General features: G+C 39.0%; 1 protein-coding gene across 3 annotated transcripts in view; it reads right to left on the bottom strand.

Moving 5' to 3' along the window:
* Window positions 1–10,870: 10,870 nt before the first annotated feature.
* Pka-C3 (Protein kinase, cAMP-dependent, catalytic subunit 3) overlaps window positions 10,871–18,383 on the bottom strand; it is a 50,149-nt gene continuing 42,636 nt past the window's right edge. For 2 of the 3 annotated variants that reach the window (XM_089260498.1, XM_089260497.1), the window contains exons 4-8: window positions 14,158–14,267; window positions 13,860–14,105; window positions 13,622–13,803; window positions 12,892–12,969; window positions 10,871–11,140 (exon numbers count right to left, since the gene is read on the bottom strand). In XM_089260498.1, coding sequence (XP_089116624.1) covers window positions 11,015–11,140; window positions 12,892–12,969; window positions 13,622–13,803; window positions 13,860–14,105; window positions 14,158–14,267 — 742 coding nt within the window. In that variant the 3' untranslated portion in view covers window positions 10,871–11,014. The remainder of the gene's footprint in view (window positions 11,141–12,891; window positions 12,970–13,621; window positions 13,804–13,859; window positions 14,106–14,157; window positions 14,268–18,383) is intronic. The other variant, XM_089260499.1, reaches the window with a different exon arrangement.

Here is an 18,383-nt window from a genome sequence, read left to right on the forward strand (position 1 = left end):
AGTGAATAAAAACTTTGAAAAGGTTACAAAGGAGATAAATAAAATGGATAAATGGATAAATAAATAAAAGAGAACTTTTTCGTCTACAAAGAGTCCATAAAGTTCTTTATGTTGATCAACCAAGTGAGAAGCTGGATTGAGAAAACCGAGGATCTCCAGTCAGCAGTAATTGCCCTGGTGACGGATATTAATCAAGGAAAAGTACACCCGTCCCTAGTCGAACCAAATGAGATGTTAGCTGAACTCAACAAGATCCAACAGAAACTGCAGAGGAATCAACTTCTTCCTGGCGAAAATTCTTCGAAAAGGCTTCAGCTAGTATACAAACTAATGAAAGCGCAAGCAATATTTAAGGACAATGTGCTAATCATAGACGCAAGGCTACCAATATACATAAACCAGCATGCCACTCGTACTGAAAGGAAGAAAAGTTATTCCGAAGACAAAAACGAAATTCCTTATTTTCAATACTGAGATAAACGTATACCACTCAATGACTGAAATGGAAGTAAGCCATTGCCGGCATGAAGACGAGATCACATACCTGTGTGAAGGAAGTTGGGCATGGGAAGATGCAGATGACGAAAGTTGTGAAATAACTCCAATTAAACCGAGCAACAAGCAGCCGTGCAAGATGATGGAATACGAGGAAGACACGTTCGTCAAAAAAACTCAATGGAAAAAACCGATGGATGTTCAAAGTATTTGAGGAAAAGTCAGCCCACATTATATGCGGAAACTACGAGGAGATAGTATATCTACCAAAACAGGGCATAATCGAGCTATATGCTGGATGCTCAGCCAGAATAGGTAAAATTAACATTATTACTCCGCAGGATCTAATATCTACAAATACTGCGAGGTACTCTCCACTTTTCCTCAAAATAATCGACCAGAACATCGCATGGGATCCAACACCATTTCAACACATTGTCGTAAATAACTCAGTGGAGCTACAACGAGTTCAACAAAGCATAAAGGATCTGCACCGGCAAAAAGTACATATTGAGGATCTTGTTTTCCACACAATGAATGGACATATTTCGTGGGGACTAGTAATAATTATAGTATCTCTATTTATCTTGTATCTAATCAAGAAAAGAAACCAGAGACAGCAATTATTAGCTATTGCCTTTTCTGCCCCCCCGCAGAATGTTCAGGAACATGCATAGAAATATGATAAGTATGGGAACATACGCGCTATGCACTCGACGACTGGCATAAAATAGATAACATATGTTTCAAGTGGGAGCTGTCAAACTGTCCATAAAATATGACCCTGACCCTTAGCGATAAGAATACTTAAGAGACGAGCGCTGAGCCTTACAAACTCAGCGATAGGATAAGAATAGCTAATAGACCAACGCGGAGTCTTACACACTCAGCGATAAGATAAGAATATGTAATAGCCCAATGCTGAGCCTTACACACTCAGCAATAGATACATTAGATTTAAGGGTTGAAATTATACATGAGTCTGGGTATATAAACCCAGGCTCAGAATAATAAAGATCAATACGAAACTAAACACCATCATAGTCAAGTGTATTCATTCATGGTCCTTCGAGCCGTACCATAAGACTACTAAATATCAAAAGTTGTAACAAGTGTATATTAAAGTGGAAAATTTTTTAAATAAGAAGTGCTTTCCTTTTGGCTTACCAAAACACGCAAGATCAACAAGGCGATCAAAACAAAAATACCTCCAACGGGTTAAGCCAAAAAGAAAATCAATCACAAATATACAAATACGACAACAACCGCAACAAGATGATGTCAGGAAAGGCTTTTGAAATGCTAAAGAAGCAATCAAACTTGTTTAACATCATTTTAAAGGCCATAGCTGATAAGGATGCGTTAGCCGTCGTGAATAAGTTGGTAGACGAGTTCACTGTCAATCACTCGGCGCTAATGCAACTCGGTATCCCAAGCAATCATCCGTATTTTATCCAGAAAATATACGATGTATTGATGGAAAATATCAGGACCTACAAAGAGGCCCTTATGAAGGTCGAGACTACCGACCCCGATATGGACGCCGATACACCATAGGAAGAATTGGCACATACAAACTGAGGCACCCAGGGAACAGCAAACTCAACAGGAAGTACTGTTTTCAAAAAGCGGTTCAGCCCCAATGGCTTATCTAGTAGAACTTGTGGACAAAAAAGCTGTAAAAGTAAGGAAGGAAATGGCAGAAGAGACTGCTATCCTGGACAGCAACAACAGCGAAGAAATTTTTTCCTATAAACGCAGGTTAACTTTCCGATGAAAAAAAGTCCAGTCAGCGTTCGCAGATTTGAAGGCAGAATATGGATATTTGGCCGGCGACAGCGACGAAATAGAAGAACTAGAATACGATGTCGATGAGCTGTCATCTAAACTTAACAGAAAATTACACGACTTACGTACTACAAAGGAAGACGTTCCAGAGCCACCAAAATCGGATCTTCCCCAATTTAATGGAAGTCCCAAAGATTGGCCAACGTTCTTCGATATGTTCTCCGAGATGGTTCACAAAAGGAAGGATTTCAGCGACACAAGAAAGCTGAACTACCTGAAATCATGCCTCAAAGGAGATGCCCAAATGGTAGTGAGCCATTTGTTAAGTGGATCAGCTTCTAGCTACAATTCGGCGTGGGAACTCATATGTAAGCGCTATGAAAATAAGCGTAAGATATTCGCAAACGCCGTTAACCAGCTAGTGGAAATGGAACTGCTGGAAAACAATGATGAAAGCAGGATCCGCCGATTCTTGGATACAGCAAATAAGAATATTTACATCGCAAAAAAAACAGCCGAAATGGGTAACGATGCTGATGCACTTATCGCTCAAATTTTGCCACGAAGATTCTCGACTGAAGTCCTACAACTTTACGAGCAACATGTAAAGAGGGCCAGAGAAATTCAATCCTTGAAAAATGTACTAGAGTTTATTTATCAATTATATAATTCAATAGACGCAGTACAGAAAAGGGCCGTCCAGACGCTTACGGAAGCGAAGAAAACGAGCTACAAAAGATGCCGTTTTTGCAAACTGGATAGCCACGACATCACAAGGTGCTCAAGTTTAAAAACGCAAGGAGTTCGCAACTAAAAACGCTCTATGCTTTAAATGCCTAGGCGCCCATTGCATAAAAGATTGCAGAAGAGATTTGGCATGCAAGTATTGCACCAAATCACACAACAATTTGCTTCACGAGGATGCGAATAAAATCGAGATCTTCAGCAGCAATTGTCTCAAAGAAAGCAACGGACAAGATACGTTGCTGGCAACTGCACTTATTCGGATCAAAAATAAGTCCGGAAAATACGAGCAGCTAAGAGCTCTCATCGATAGAGGTTCGCAAAGAACGTTAATATCGGAGGAAACTACACAAAAACTAAAACTGCGCAGAATCAAAAGGAACGTGGAAGTTCAAGGAATTTCACAAAATGTTGAAATTCTAAAAAACAGCGTTTGCTTGACAATCAAGCCAAGGATGTCGAGCAAATTCGTTACCACCACGCAGGCACTTGTGATGCCAAAACTGCAAAGAGCTCTACCGAGCAAGAAAATTGACATGGATGTCAATAAAGACTGGATGGGCTGTGAACTAGCAGACCCACATTTCAACGAGCCCAGCAGAATCGATGTAATCATTGGCGTTGATTTGCTTCCCTTAATAATGTTGGGAAATGTTAAAAAAGTCAACGAAACACTGGGACAAAAAACGAAACTTGGATGGATCGTTTCCGGCAATATAGCTAGATCATCAAACAACAAGGTGATCAGCGCAACAATAACGATATGCCTGGATGACCTCGAATGCTTCTGGGAGCTGGAAAGTAACTCAAGCGACTCGGAAGAAACAACCAAAAGGGATGAAGAAGGCCGGCTACTGGTGTCCATACCATTTAAAAAAGAATTCGAGCTAGGAAACTCGCGCAAACAGGCTATGGCACGATTAATACAAATGGAGAAAAAATTCAAGAAGCATCCACAAATACTTAAGGAATATAAAGACTTCATGGATCAATACCTAAAGCTAGGTCATATGGAACCGGTAGACACTATCGACCAAGGCAAATGCTATCTGCCACATCAAGCAGTAATCAGACCAAGCAGCCTGACTACTAAGTTGAGAGTAGTGTTCGACGCTTCAGCAAAGACTTCCAATGGATTAAGTCTAAATGATGTGATGCTAGTCGGGCCTTATCTTAATAAAATGGCGACAATGGAAGTATGTGATGACAGCCGACATCGAAAAGATGTACCGCCACATTAAGGTCGCCAAAGCTGATCAGGAATATCAGTACATCCTATGGAGAGATGACCACAGAATGCCAATAAAGGAATACAAGCTGACTACAGTGACATACGGAACTGCAGCCGCACCATTCTTAGCTGTTCGCTGTATTCAGGAATTAGCAAACCAACACTGCCAAGGAAACGATCAGCTAATGAGAACAAAAAAAGAAGATTTCTATATGGATGACCTTATTACTGGAGGCGACTCGATAAAGGACTGCATCAACACTGAAACAGCAATCTTGGATATCATGGAAAAGGCAGGCATGCATCTAAGAAAATGGGTATCAAATGATGACAGAATCATTGCTGGAATTGAAGATGGCGACTCAACGGAAAAAATAATCATAAACAAAGACGAGTCTGTCAAAACCCTTGGGTTACAATGGGACCCCAAAAGGAATGGGTTTACCCATTATTAGAGCGCATTACAAAACGTCTAATTTTGTCGCAATTGGCAAGAATCTTCGATCCACTGGGATGGCTTACACCAGTCACGCTGCAAGGAAAATGCTTCATTCAAGAGCTATGGAAACTTCCGCTAACTTGGGACGAAGAACTGGAGCCTAGTCTCGTCAATTACTGGCAAGAATACGCAAGCGCATTACCAGAGCTAGCCAAAATCAATATACCACGCTGGTCGGGAAAATCGAACACTGATCCAACGGAGCTACATGGATTTTGTGACGCATCAGAAAAAGCGTACGCAGCGGTGGTGTATACAAAAGTTGGAGACAAAATCACTTTGCTAGCAGCGAAAAGCAAAGTAAGCCCAATAAAAAACAAGAAGACAATCCCCAAATTGGAACTATGTGCAGCCCACATACTATGCAAACTATTAGATAAAGTTCAAGCATTAGTAGGAAATCACATCAAAACGCTAGCATGGAGTGATTCACAAATTGCGTTTGCTTGGATAAACAACAAGCGTAGCAAAGATAAGTTTGTCAAAACTAGAGAAGACGAGATAAACAAAAGACTGCCGAACGTCGAATGGAAATACGTTAAATCAGCAGACAACCCAGCAGATGTTGCCTCAAGAGAAATCGCCCCGGAACACTTAGCAGCATGCGACATATGGTGGAAAGGGCCTGAGTGGTTGACAAAACAACCACATCAGTGGCCACAACTTGAAATGCCAGAAACTGTTATAGTAGCAACTATAACCACAAAATAAAATTACCTGAGTCCACTATTGACAAAGTACTCATCAATAAATAAGCTAATAAGTGTGATGGCTTAAATATTACGATTTATTGCCAAATCAAGAGGAAAGAAGCATCAGCCGACACACCTAACAGTCGAAGAACTAAGGCAAGCCAAAACACTCATCATGAAATTGCAACAACAGCTTGATTTTGTCAAGAGATAAATTTACTCAAAGCGAGGAAACCACTGGAAGCTAAGAGTAAATTACAAGCGCTCAATCTCTGGATGGTGACGGGGTCCTACGTGTGGGAGGCCGCCTCCAAAGTGCATTGGTGCCATATAATGTGAAGCACCCAATTATAGTTGGAAAATCACATTTTTCTTGGCTAATTATAAACCAAGCATATAAGGAAACCCTACATGGCGGACTGAAGCTTATGAGAAACCTCATTCAAAGGGAGTTCTGGATTGTCGGCTTACGCAACACGTTGAAGAAATATCTACGCAAATGCGTTACCTGCATCAGGTACAAACAGGAAATGGTCAGTCAGTTAATGGGAAACTTACCAGTGTATCGAGTAACTGGCGATTACCCATTCCAAAACACTGGCATTGATTACGCTGGGCCTTTCCAAATTAGATGTTCCAAAGGAAGAGGCCAAAAGTCATACTAAGGGTACATATGTTTATTTGTATGCATGGCCACAAAAGCCCTACATCTGGAAGCTGTCAGTGACTTATCATCAGATAAGTTTTTAGAAGCTCTACATCGATTTTTTGCAAGACGAGGCAAAAGTGAAAATATGTATTCAGACAACGGCACTAATTTTGTAGGTGCCGCTAGAATATTGGACAAGGAGCTGGTCGCAGCTATAAAGGAAAATAGCAGTATCGCAACAGTGCTGGAACGAGAAGACATAAAATGGCACTTTATCCCGCCGGCAAGTCCCCACATGGGAGGAATATGGGAAGCTGGAATAAAATCCGTAAAACACCACCTTAAGCGAGTCATCGGCGATAACAGCTTCACGTTTGAGGAGTTTTCGACACTGCTATGTCAACCCTTAGTTACCCTAAATAATGACACAGAGGGAGACGACATATTGACACCATTTCATTGTTGGACGACCACTAATTGGAGCTCCAGAACACTTTGACGAGCATCGAAAAATCGGATCCTTGGATAGATGGAGGCACATGCAACGAATCAGAGCAGAGTTCTGGAGGAAATGGAAAGAGGAATACTTAACATCACTGCAACAGCGAACCAAATGGCGGCAAGCAAATGGAAACCTCACAGAAGGCCAACTTGTCTTATTAAAACAAGAAAACACACATCCCGCTAGATGGCCTATGGGAAAAATTACCAAAACTACAAAAGGACTAGATGATAAAGTTCGAGTAGTCACAATAAAAACAAATATCGGTGAGGTTAAAAGATCAGTAAATAAGATCTGTTTGCTACCCACTAATGAAAAGGATAAGCAAGACGACTCTCCAAAAGATCGAAGAAAAACACGATCAGCAAAGTCCCCTACTGGAAAAGTGTCAATTTTAAGCCTGCTAATGATGTTGCAGGTAGCAAGTACTACAATTATACCTGCTATAAACACAACCACCAAACTCAAAGTTCAAGATATGGATCCACAAACGGCGATACTAATGGATAAACTTGGAAAAGTGGAAGTCGTCTCTTCAAGCTGGCAGATGCTGTTCTACTATGACATGCAAGCTTACTTCGAAGTGCTAAATCAAGCAGATGAGCTCATGAGTAAAACAAGCGTCATTTGCGAAAAATTGGGCGATTTCAACGAGTACTGCACAACAGTGAGCAGCACAATAATGTTAAAATTAAAAAACATTAGAGAAAAAAATAAGGCTATCACCCAAACAGCCAACAGATCAAGACGGTTCATAATGTTTTTCGATATTGGCACCGCAAACAGACTGGAAGAAAACATGCAGACAATAATCAAAAACGAAAAGCGACTAAGTGATTATGTCAGCAACCAAACATCCATCATTAATGCAACATCAAACCTTGTACAAACCACTACAGAGGAAGTGAATAAAAACTTTGAAAAGGTTACAAAGGAGATAAATAAAATGGATAAATGGATAAATAAATAAAAGAGAACTTTTTCGTCTACAAAGAGTCCATAAAGTTCTTTATGTTGATCAACCAAGTGAGAAGCTGGATTGAGAAAACCGAGGATCTCCAGTCAGCAGTAATTGCCCTGGTGACGGATATTAATCAAGGAAAAGTACACCCGTCCCTAGTCGAACCAAATGAGATGTTAGCTGAACTCAACAAGATCCAACAGAAACTGCAGAGGAATCAACTTCTTCCTGGCGAAAATTCTTCGAAAAGGCTTCAGCTAGTATACAAACTAATGAAAGCGCAAGCAATATTTAAGGACAATGTGCTAATCATAGACGCAAGGCTACCAATATACATAAACCAGCATGCCACTCGTACTGAAAGGAAGAAAAGTTATTCCGAAGACAAAAACGAAATTCCTTATTTTCAATACTGAGATAAACGTATACCACTCAATGACTGAAATGGAAGTAAGCCATTGCCGGCATGAAGACGAGATCACATACCTGTGTGAAGGAAGTTGGGCATGGGAAGATGCAGATGACGAAAGTTGTGAAATAACTCCAATTAAACCGAGCAACAAGCAGCCGTGCAAGATGATGGAATACGAGGAAGACACGTTCGTCAAAAAAACTCAATGGAAAAAACCGATGGATGTTCAAAGTATTTGAGGAAAAGTCAGCCCACATTATATGCGGAAACTACGAGGAGATAGTATATCTACCAAAACAGGGCATAATCGAGCTATATGCTGGATGCTCAGCCAGAATAGGTAAAATTAACATTATTACTCCGCAGGATCTAATATCTACAAATACTGCGAGGTACTCTCCACTTTTCCTCAAAATAATCGACCAGAACATCGCATGGGATCCAACACCATTTCAACACATTGTCGTAAATAACTCAGTGGAGCTACAACGAGTTCAACAAAGCATAAAGGATCTGCACCGGCAAAAAGTACATATTGAGGATCTTGTTTTCCACACAATGAATGGACATATTTCGTGGGGACTAGTAATAATTATAGTATCTCTATTTATCTTGTATCTAATCAAGAAAAGAAACCAGAGACAGCAATTATTAGCTATTGCCTTTTCTGCCCCCCCGCAGAATGTTCAGGAACATGCATAGAAATATGATAAGTATGGGAACATACGCGCTATGCACTCGACGACTGGCATAAAATAGATAACATATGTTTCAAGTGGGAGCTGTCAAACTGTCCATAAAATATGACCCTGACCCTTAGCGATAAGAATACTTAAGAGACGAGCGCTGAGCCTTACAAACTCAGCGATAGGATAAGAATAGCTAATAGACCAACGCGGAGTCTTACACACTCAGCGATAAGATAAGAATATGTAATAGCCCAATGCTGAGCCTTACACACTCAGCAATAGATACATTAGATTTAAAGGTTGAAATTATACATGAGTCTGGGTATATAAACCCAGGCTCAGAATAATAAAGATCAATACGAAACTAAACACCATCATAGTCAAGTGTATTCATTCAAATATTGTACGTCTAAAAATTAAATTATTCAACAATCGAATTCTCATAATATTGCCCACTTTGCAGCGCAGCCCAAGTGCAGTCGCTGCTTAATTCGCAGTTAGCAGAGCGCGTTTTTATACGTGCGTGCGGATGCATGTTTATGTACGTATATGTGCATAAAAGTAGTACAGAATGATTACAATATCAGATTGGAGGGTTCAAGGTATCTCCTAGTCGAGAAGTCTCGACTAGAGCCTTCTTATTTGTTTATTTTTAGGTTTTGAAATGAAAAATGGATTACAATCGAAAATACATAATTTAATTTTGTTAAGAATATAAACATTGAATACATCTATATATATAAAAGAGAGTTGTGTAAAAGTGTTCCTACACTTATAACTCGAGATCTGCTGGACCAACTTTCATGGTTTTTGAAAAACGCGGTTTTTTCCCCAAAGCGAACCTGGCTATTCATAAAAATAAAAAAAAGCTAATGTAATAAAAAAAAAAGATTTGTTTGTCTCAGATAGTAATATGTGTAAATTATTCATATTTATATATCTCGATTGTTTTGTGGTTTTGTGCGATTGCTATTAAGAAAAATGCCGCGTCCTAGAAGATCTAATCTTTCCCGGCGGTCCCATATTGCAATTAGGCAACGGAATAACGCGAGTCAATTATCTGACGAAGAACGAGAAATCGCCCGAGAAAGGCGCGTTATTTCCCAGCAAAGAAGGCCCTTAATTCGTGCTTTTCAAAGAGAGGCAGCCCGTGAAACGGCAATAAGAAATGGTCCAAAGCTTCAAATCTGTGGCGATATGTAATCAAACTTCAACTGTCTGTAAATATGAGAGTTGCATTGTTGAACGATCTATCTGCTGGTGATTTCTCGAAGCAATTGCAGAATATCGGTAATGGCCGTATTCCTGTTGACGAATCGAGTGGCTTGATTTCATTTCCTCAAAATTTTTGCAATTTCTTCTCATTAAAAGATGAGCTTATCAACGGCTAAAAATAAAGATGTGGATGACCTTAATTTTTTAATTCAAAATAAAATCGTTGGTACTCTGTATTTATTCAAATCTATCGACTGTTTAACAAACGAAGAAGAAGCCACTAATTATCCAACTGAATTTTTGAGGTCCTTGGATGTGCCTGGTTTACCACCGCACAATTTACAACTGAAGGTTGGCTCGGTAGTTATCATGCTTAGAAATTTAAACCAACCAAAACTGTGCAATGGAACGCGTTTGGTGGTAAGAAAAGTGATGATTCACGCGTCGATACTCAATGGAAAATTTAAAGATGAAGTTCTTTTTCCTAGGATTCCTAGGATGTTTCTCCAGCACTATTCAGTTCCGATTTGTCACGTGCAAAACTTTAACGTTCTAGCTTAAAAGCTCTAGGAGATACCGTTTTATCCAATTTGCCACGCCTCAAATAGGCGTAGATATGTATATCCGCCATAGCACGTGATCTTGGGAGGTCGATGCGGATCTACATTCCAAATTTCAGCTTTCTAGCTCTTCAACTAACATGATTTCTGGCATATCGGAAAATTCATTTTCCGATTTACCACGCCCAATTATTCAACAAATAAATTCTCATAATATTGCCCACAGTGCAGCGGAGCCCAAGTTCAGGCGCTGCTTACTGCGAAGTTAGCAGAACGCCTGCGTACTAACGACTTGTGCTTTGAGAAATGTATGCATATTCATGTTATCATAATCTGAAAATTTCATAAAGATAGTCCATCGACAAGAAAAGTTATAGTGTTTATGCGTGTGTGTGTGTGCGAATTATTATTGAAATATCAGTTGCTCGAAGGGTTCAGGGGATCTCGTAGGCGAGCAGTGTCGACTAGAGCTTTCTTACTTATTTTTATTTATTATTTATATCTTCAACTCAGGCACTGCAGCCTTATAATATTTACTTAAATTATAAATTGTTGTCCTTTGTAGAATTACTTATTTTTAGAAATCATTAAATAATTTTAAATCTTTTTGATCTATTGCAATAGTAGGCTTCCAATCCATTTCGGAATAATCATCAAAATTCTTTGTATCCCCATCATGATGTACATCAGGTAAAATTGGGGGCTGTAATATAAAAAAATTTAAACTCCATAAATACTTATATTATTATTACGGTTTGTTTGCAGTGACTATGAAGAATATTTCAAATTTTGTAAATTAAATGTTTAAATATTTGTATTTGCTTTGAACACTCAATTTATATTGTAACGAACCTGCGGTTTATCCCGAGTCTAAGCTGGGCCAGTTTCAGCTGACTCTGAGTTCATGCCAACAAATTTATTTGTTAAAGTCCCTGCGATAAAAATTAGTCACTTCTGATTTATAATTTAACGTAAAGTATATTTTCTCAAATAAATTCATAATTTGACACTTCAGTTATGTTTAATTATGTGATGACTCGCTTTCGACCAAGATGCCGAGTGCTGGCTCTGCGAGGGTTGCTCCTACAGTACTCGCGTCGCTGTGATGATCAACATATAAATGCACGTATAATCACATAAACGCACAGCAAATACGTACGTGCATTGTGAGGAGCACTATAGGTATGCACGTATGAATGTATATTGTGAGGAGCAATATAGGTATTCACGTATTAATGTATATGAACGTACGTATTTGCTGTGCGTTTATATGCATATACGTGCATATACATGTTGTTCCACACAGCGACGCGAATGCTGTAAGAGCGACCCTCGCACTGGAAAGGGGGTCAAAGTCCTGTTAGAGGCGGTCTCTTTCGCTCCTACAGATTCAGCAATGGCTTCCCGTCGCACGCACGACGATCATCGGTGACCGTTAGCCGAGGTGCTGTTCGGGCCGGGTGATAGTAGTGGACACTTTCACTCGCAGGGCACCAACGGTATTTCGGCCAATGGGAGGCTGCCACGCAATTTGGCGGGAAAGTGGCGTCACCCGGATCACGACATTTTAACGTTTTTATGGGCATCGGCGGCTGAAAGGCCCCGCTCCAGAGCCGAACAGGCCCCGTTACCACCCGAAGCAGGGCCTGTGGCTGGGCTATAAAAGGCCACCGCGGCGGCTCCACACGGGGTTATTGAGTGATGATTAAGTGAGGATTAAGCGAGTGAAAAGTGATTAGTGAAAGTCAGAGTGCCGGGAAAGTCAACGCGAGTGGTAAATCAGGACTCCCAGGACTTCAAAGGACAGCAAGGACATCGTGGGAACAGCAAGGACATCGTGGTAACAGCAAGGACATCCAGTGGGAATCCTTGCGACAACGAAAGAGGCAACCAGCATCATCAGCGGCACCGATCAGGACATCGGTGCATATCAGCGGCTTAAGCGAGGCCTGCTTCAACAAATAAGTTCACGTAGCCGTGCGCAAGAGAAGTGTTTGTGAGTGAAAACGAAGCTAGTGTTGTGCTGTGAGCGAGTGGGATAGTAGGAGAGGCCTGCATATCTGAGCGAACCGCCAGAGTTTTGTTCAGACCGAAGTCCTGGCGTTCCCTAAATGTCCCGGTGAACAAGCGTGTTTTTAACACAACACTCTCGCAGCCGGAGTGCACTGAACCAACACTCAGCAGGCGTACAGTGCAACAGCGAATCAGCATATAAGTTATACTTAAGTGAAGTGTAAAATTTATAGAAAATCTTCAAGAAAATATACTGTACGTTTCCAAATCATAGCTCACAAGTGACTAATTAATATCTCAGGGGCTTCAACAAATAACTTAGACTCGGGATAAACCGAAGGTTCGTTACATCATATACATTAATACGTGTATACCTATATTGCTCTTCACAATATATTTGCTTTGAGCATTCTTATTTCCCTTTTACCATGAAAAACTTACCTTAAGTTTTTTATTATATACATCATTCCAATTAATATTCTTAAACCAGCGATGCCTCTTAACGTCGTCAGCACCATTCTGTGGATGTAATAAATATAAATATAAATCTATTAAGTAGTAAAAAATGTGTTATGTAAACTTATTACAATGTTCATCTAAGAAAGCAAATGTTTCGCGTATACCCAATCAATATGACATTTTTACATTTTTTCAGAACATGCTCATAATGTTCAAATGAGTGTATGCTTCGAAGGTTAAGTCGCTAGTAGTTCAAATGCATATTTTGTACATTGAAAAAATTTGGTGTGGTATCTTAAATCTGCAAATTTCAAAATCTTCGTATTCAACCACTGTATATACGCAGTAAATCTAAAGTCTCCAGGTCTAAGTGTGTTCAGAACGAAAAATGAAATAAATGTATCGACTATTCTCGACACAAATAAATCGGATGAGTTATCGAAAAATATGATAAAATCGTGATTCATCTCTCTATATCATATATCTTCTGAGATCTCGTCTATTCGTCCGTAGACGGACAGGACTATATCGACTCAGCTCGTTGCCTTGAACTTTATTGCGTCTGCGATTCTTCCTTCGCCCTGTTATATAAATTTCCACGACACCTAGGTTCTGATTTTCAATTTCAATTTTACTTTATGGGTTCGATCACGCCGTCTTTTGTATGTTACATTATCTCATATATTATGAGTTCAGTGTATACAAACCTTACCTTCATATTCCCCAGTCTCTTAGTTCTATCATTCACCAATAACTTTTTTATTAAGTCTTTAGCAATCGGATCCATATGGCGCTCCCATTCAATTTTGCCGCTTAATATTTTTTCATAGATTCCAAACGGCTGCTCATCATAAAAAGGCGGATAGCCCACAAGCATTTCATAAATCAACACGCCTATAAACGGATTTATAAGAATTGATATTTTGAAGCATGAGTAAACAGTATCATACCCAACGCCCACCAATCTACTGCTTTGTTATGGCCTTTAGATTGTATTATTTCTGGTGCTATATACTCGGGTGTACCGCATAATGTCCACGTCCGATCACGGAGTTTCTTAGCAAAGCCGAAATCCGTTATCTTTATATGACCATCCCTATTTATTAACAAATTTTCTGGTTTCAAGTCTCGATATATAATTTGTAGTGAGTGTAGATATTCAAGAGCGCTTACAATTTCTGCTGCAAAGAAGTTTGCTGAAATGCAAAATTAATAATTTATATGACTTTGAACAAATATTATTCTTACAAGTTTGACTAGAAAACTTCCCCGCTCTACGCAGATATGTGAACAGCTCGCCTCCACAAACATAATCAAAGATCATGTATAGGTTGGACTCATCTTTTGTAGACCATTTTCTATAAAATTAAACATTATATTAAATTAGGGTTAGTATAACATTATTGGTGGTTACCTTTTATGTACAAACATAAAATGGCGATTACACAAAATTATATTATTAGCATTTGGATTTCAATTAACGTGAATATATATAATATACATACATACATACATGTATGCATAAACAGTGCAGCTGCAGTGTGGATTTATAACGGGAAAACAATTCCTTAATTACTTGTAGCATTTCAAATATGTTGAAAAATACTGTAACAATTTCTTTCAAGTATAAGCAATAAATATCAAGAGCACTCTTCTAGTGCATTTGTAATCTGAGTGTCCACCTAACACTAACAGTCTATGCGCAATGTCAGCATGTTTAACCCAACAGCGCATATCACCCACATAAAACATGAAACTCTTTCTCTCTCTTATATGGAATAAATATATATATATATATATATATACAGCAGCCGCTGAATAACTAATTTATTCAAAACTTTACTCTTCAACGGAGCTGACGCTCCACCGTGTTTTCATTCCTAATACATTGCTAGCACCGCAGTAAGCAGCGCTTGGGCTGCAGTGTGGGCAATATTATAAGAATTTATTTGTTGAATAATTCAATTTGTAGACGTAAAATCTTAATGAAACTTTCAGAACTTAATCATAATGTTCAAATGTATGTACATTCCAAAGTACAAGTCTCTAGAAATACGTCTTTTTACAAAAGTGATGGTGAGGGGGTGGATATTAGGGTGCGGGATAAATTACAACAAAACCCGAAATTATATAAAATACAAATGTCTATATTTAAAATTTAAAATCTCTAACACTAAGGGTGTAGGAGATGTAAATTAATAACTAGCTCTTCCCTATGATTCCTACAGATGGGCCAATTAAATTCAAATGCATTCAATCAATCAATAATTCACAAGGCCAAACGTTGTCTGTATGTTAATTGGATTTGGAAACACCCTGTTTTTCCCAAGGACAACTAAATGTGACATGTTCTCGGGAAACCATCCAGTTTGTTTGTGTTAGCTAAAGATGGCCTAACAAAGAATATTGTGCATTCCATTGCGCTGAGATAATAATCTGTATTTTTATACCCTGAACCCATTGAAAATGGGAAATCAGGGTATTAAGGTTTTGTGTAAAAGTATGTAACAGGCAGAAGGAATCATCGCAGACCCCATAAAGTATATATATTCTTGATCAGCACGATGAGCTGAGTCGATATAACCCTGTCCGTCTGTCCGTCCGTACGCCGAGTTCTCAGAAGATATAAGAGCTAGAGAACTGAAATTTTGTGTGCATACTCGTGTATACCATACGCAGTACGAGTTTGCTTTATTTTTCGATAACTCAGCCGATAACTTTTTTATCGAGAATAATCGAACAATTTATTTTGCTTTTTAAGCCTCATCGGAGTACTATTAGACGTGGAGACGTCAGATTTACTGTGTATATACATATGATGAATACAAACATTTTGTAATCAACAGATTTTGGATACCACGCCTCCTTCACCCCAAAGTTGCAAAAAACGTATTTCAAGTACTAGAGTCTTGTGCTTTGGAATGTACACACATTTTGACTATATGATTACGCCCTGAAAATTTCATTAAGATTGTATGTTTACAATAGAAGTTATTCACCAAGTAAATTTTCATACATTTTCCCACACTGCAGCGCAGCCCAAGCGCAGTCGCTGCTTACTGCGCAGTTAGCAGACCTCAGGCGCGTGAGGGTGGATGCATAATTATGTGTGTGTGCGTGCATAAAAGAAGTGCAGAATGATAAGAATATCAGCTTAGAGGGTTCAGGGTATCTTCTAGTCGAGCCCAAGCGCAGATAGCAGAGCGCGGGCGTGTGAGGGTGGATGCATGTGTATGTATGCATAAAAGAAGTGCAGAATGATAAGAATATCAGCTTACTTTTATGCTCTGCAATTATTCTTGTTTTCTTAGATAAATATTCTTATTAAATTTCACATAATTGAACCGCAATGGTTATGGTTGAATATGGCAAATATCTATATTATCCTGTGCTTTTTTAATTTGTGAAGTTTTGTGTGCAGCGTCGGTTCATTAGTTCATTAGTACTGTTGTTGTATTTGTCTCTCTCGAATCTTTGATTTTCGTGCAGTGCAAGTATATTCTCTCGCTGTGGACTTTTGATCTGCTCTGTAAACATTTTCGTTGCCCTCTGTAACGGCTGTTTGTTGTTGGACTCGCTTTCAATACCAATTTATACCTGTCTTTGTTTTTACATTTCTGTTTACATTCAGCAATTTGTGTTCGGTCCCAATTGCCAATATGAGTTGCTGCAGTTTCAGGCAGGCAGTTGATTCTGCACAGGCGCAATTTATAAGTTGCTGGCTGATAACATGAAGCATACTAAGTGTGGTCTTACTGGGCGTTAATATGACAAGATTATGTCCACTACTAAATCTGGTAGTGGAGGCGTACGCTGGTCTTGTCCGATTTCATTGGGAAAACAGATAAACTTTTCTAAAATGTAAAGTGCTATGAGCCCTCAATTTTTAAAACTGAAGATTTCTATGCTGTTGAACAGTGACATGGATGCTGCTGAAGAAATATTAAATCAGTATGGCTTTGAAAGTCCTCTCTCTCAATTAGAGACTCCTTTGTTGTCGGTAACTCCTTCTGTAATACCGTACCGTCACCTAATTCGCTTACTCCTCCCTCAGCTTGCGTTTCTGTTTTGTCGTCGGCTCCTAATTCTCTAGATCCTCCTTCATCTGGTTCCAAATCTGTTTCTCCTATTGATGTTTCTATTGAAACTCAAGCCCCTGTCCCAAATTTGTATATTACTTCAATTGTTGCTCAAACATAGAGTGACAATAAGTCAGCCACTTCGAGCATCACCTCATCTGTCGTCTCTCCTCCAAAGCAAGTATTTATACCCTTAACCCATCGAAAATGGGAAATCAGGGTATTAATTAGTTAAAAGTATGTAAGAAGAAGGAGGCGTGGCAGACCCCTCAAAGTATATATATTCTTGATCAGGGCGACGAGCTGAGTCGATTTAGCCCTGTCCACCTGTCTGTCCGTCTGTCCGTCCGTCCGTCCGTCCGTATGTATGAACGCGTCGATCTCAGAAGATATAAGAGCTAGAGACTTTAAATTTCTTTTCCTAAGTCTGTGTATATCACGCGCATATCAAGTTTATCACTAAAAATCGATAACTACTCCCGATATTTGATTTTCTATTAAAAACCTTATCGAAAGTTAGAGCTTCAAAATTTTAAATGCAGATTCATGTATATTTCAAATAATTAAATTCACCCCCTCACCATCACCTTTGTAAAAGGCGTATTTCAAGTTCTAGAGACTTGTGCTTTGGAATGTACATACATTTGAACATTATGATCAAGTTCTGAAAGTTTCATTTAGATCGTAGGTCTAGAATTTAAATTATTCAACAAATAAATTCGTTTAATATTGCCAGCACTGCAGCGCAGCCTAAGCGCAGTCGCTGCTTACTGCACAATTAGCAGAGCGCGTTCAGGGTATCTCCTAGTCGAGACAGCTCGAGTCTTCTTACTTGTTTTATCTAGGCTTTCATCTGATACTAAAAATATAAATGGAATTGAAAACTCATTCAATTAAATATATAAATATTTTGAAACAATTTAAAAAAAAAAAATTCGGCCCGATCTGGATTTGAGCCCGAGACTTCCCAATCGAGCGCAACGTCTTTTATCACGACGCCTCCTCACTGTTCGAAAGTGCAATGGCAAAACTGAAATAGATTCACTGCTGCAGCGCCATCTAGCAAATGTAAACCAAACTAACTGCTGATGTGATTCTAAGAATATGCTAGGAAGAAGTTTGAATGTATGTAATTTGAATGTATGTGTATGCACAAGTATAAGAAAAATGCTGTATCTGCAGCATGTGTGTTTGTTAATTGGATAAACACTTTATTATTTTTTAACGTCGATAGACTTAACCGAATTTAATTCAATGAAACCTTCAGCATATGATCTACATATTCTATTGAATTGAATTGACAAATTTAAACAAGTAAGAAGACAAGAGTCGAGACTGCTAGACTAGGAGATACCCTGAACCTTCCAGTCTGATATTCCAATCACTCTGCACCTT

The sequence above is a fragment of the Drosophila navojoa genome, chromosome 4 (genome assembly GCF_054131105.1).
Source record: "Drosophila navojoa isolate 15081-1374.11 chromosome 4, UAZ_NAV_1.0, whole genome shotgun sequence".
In the NCBI taxonomy this organism is placed as follows: domain Eukaryota; kingdom Metazoa; phylum Arthropoda; class Insecta; order Diptera; family Drosophilidae; genus Drosophila; species Drosophila navojoa.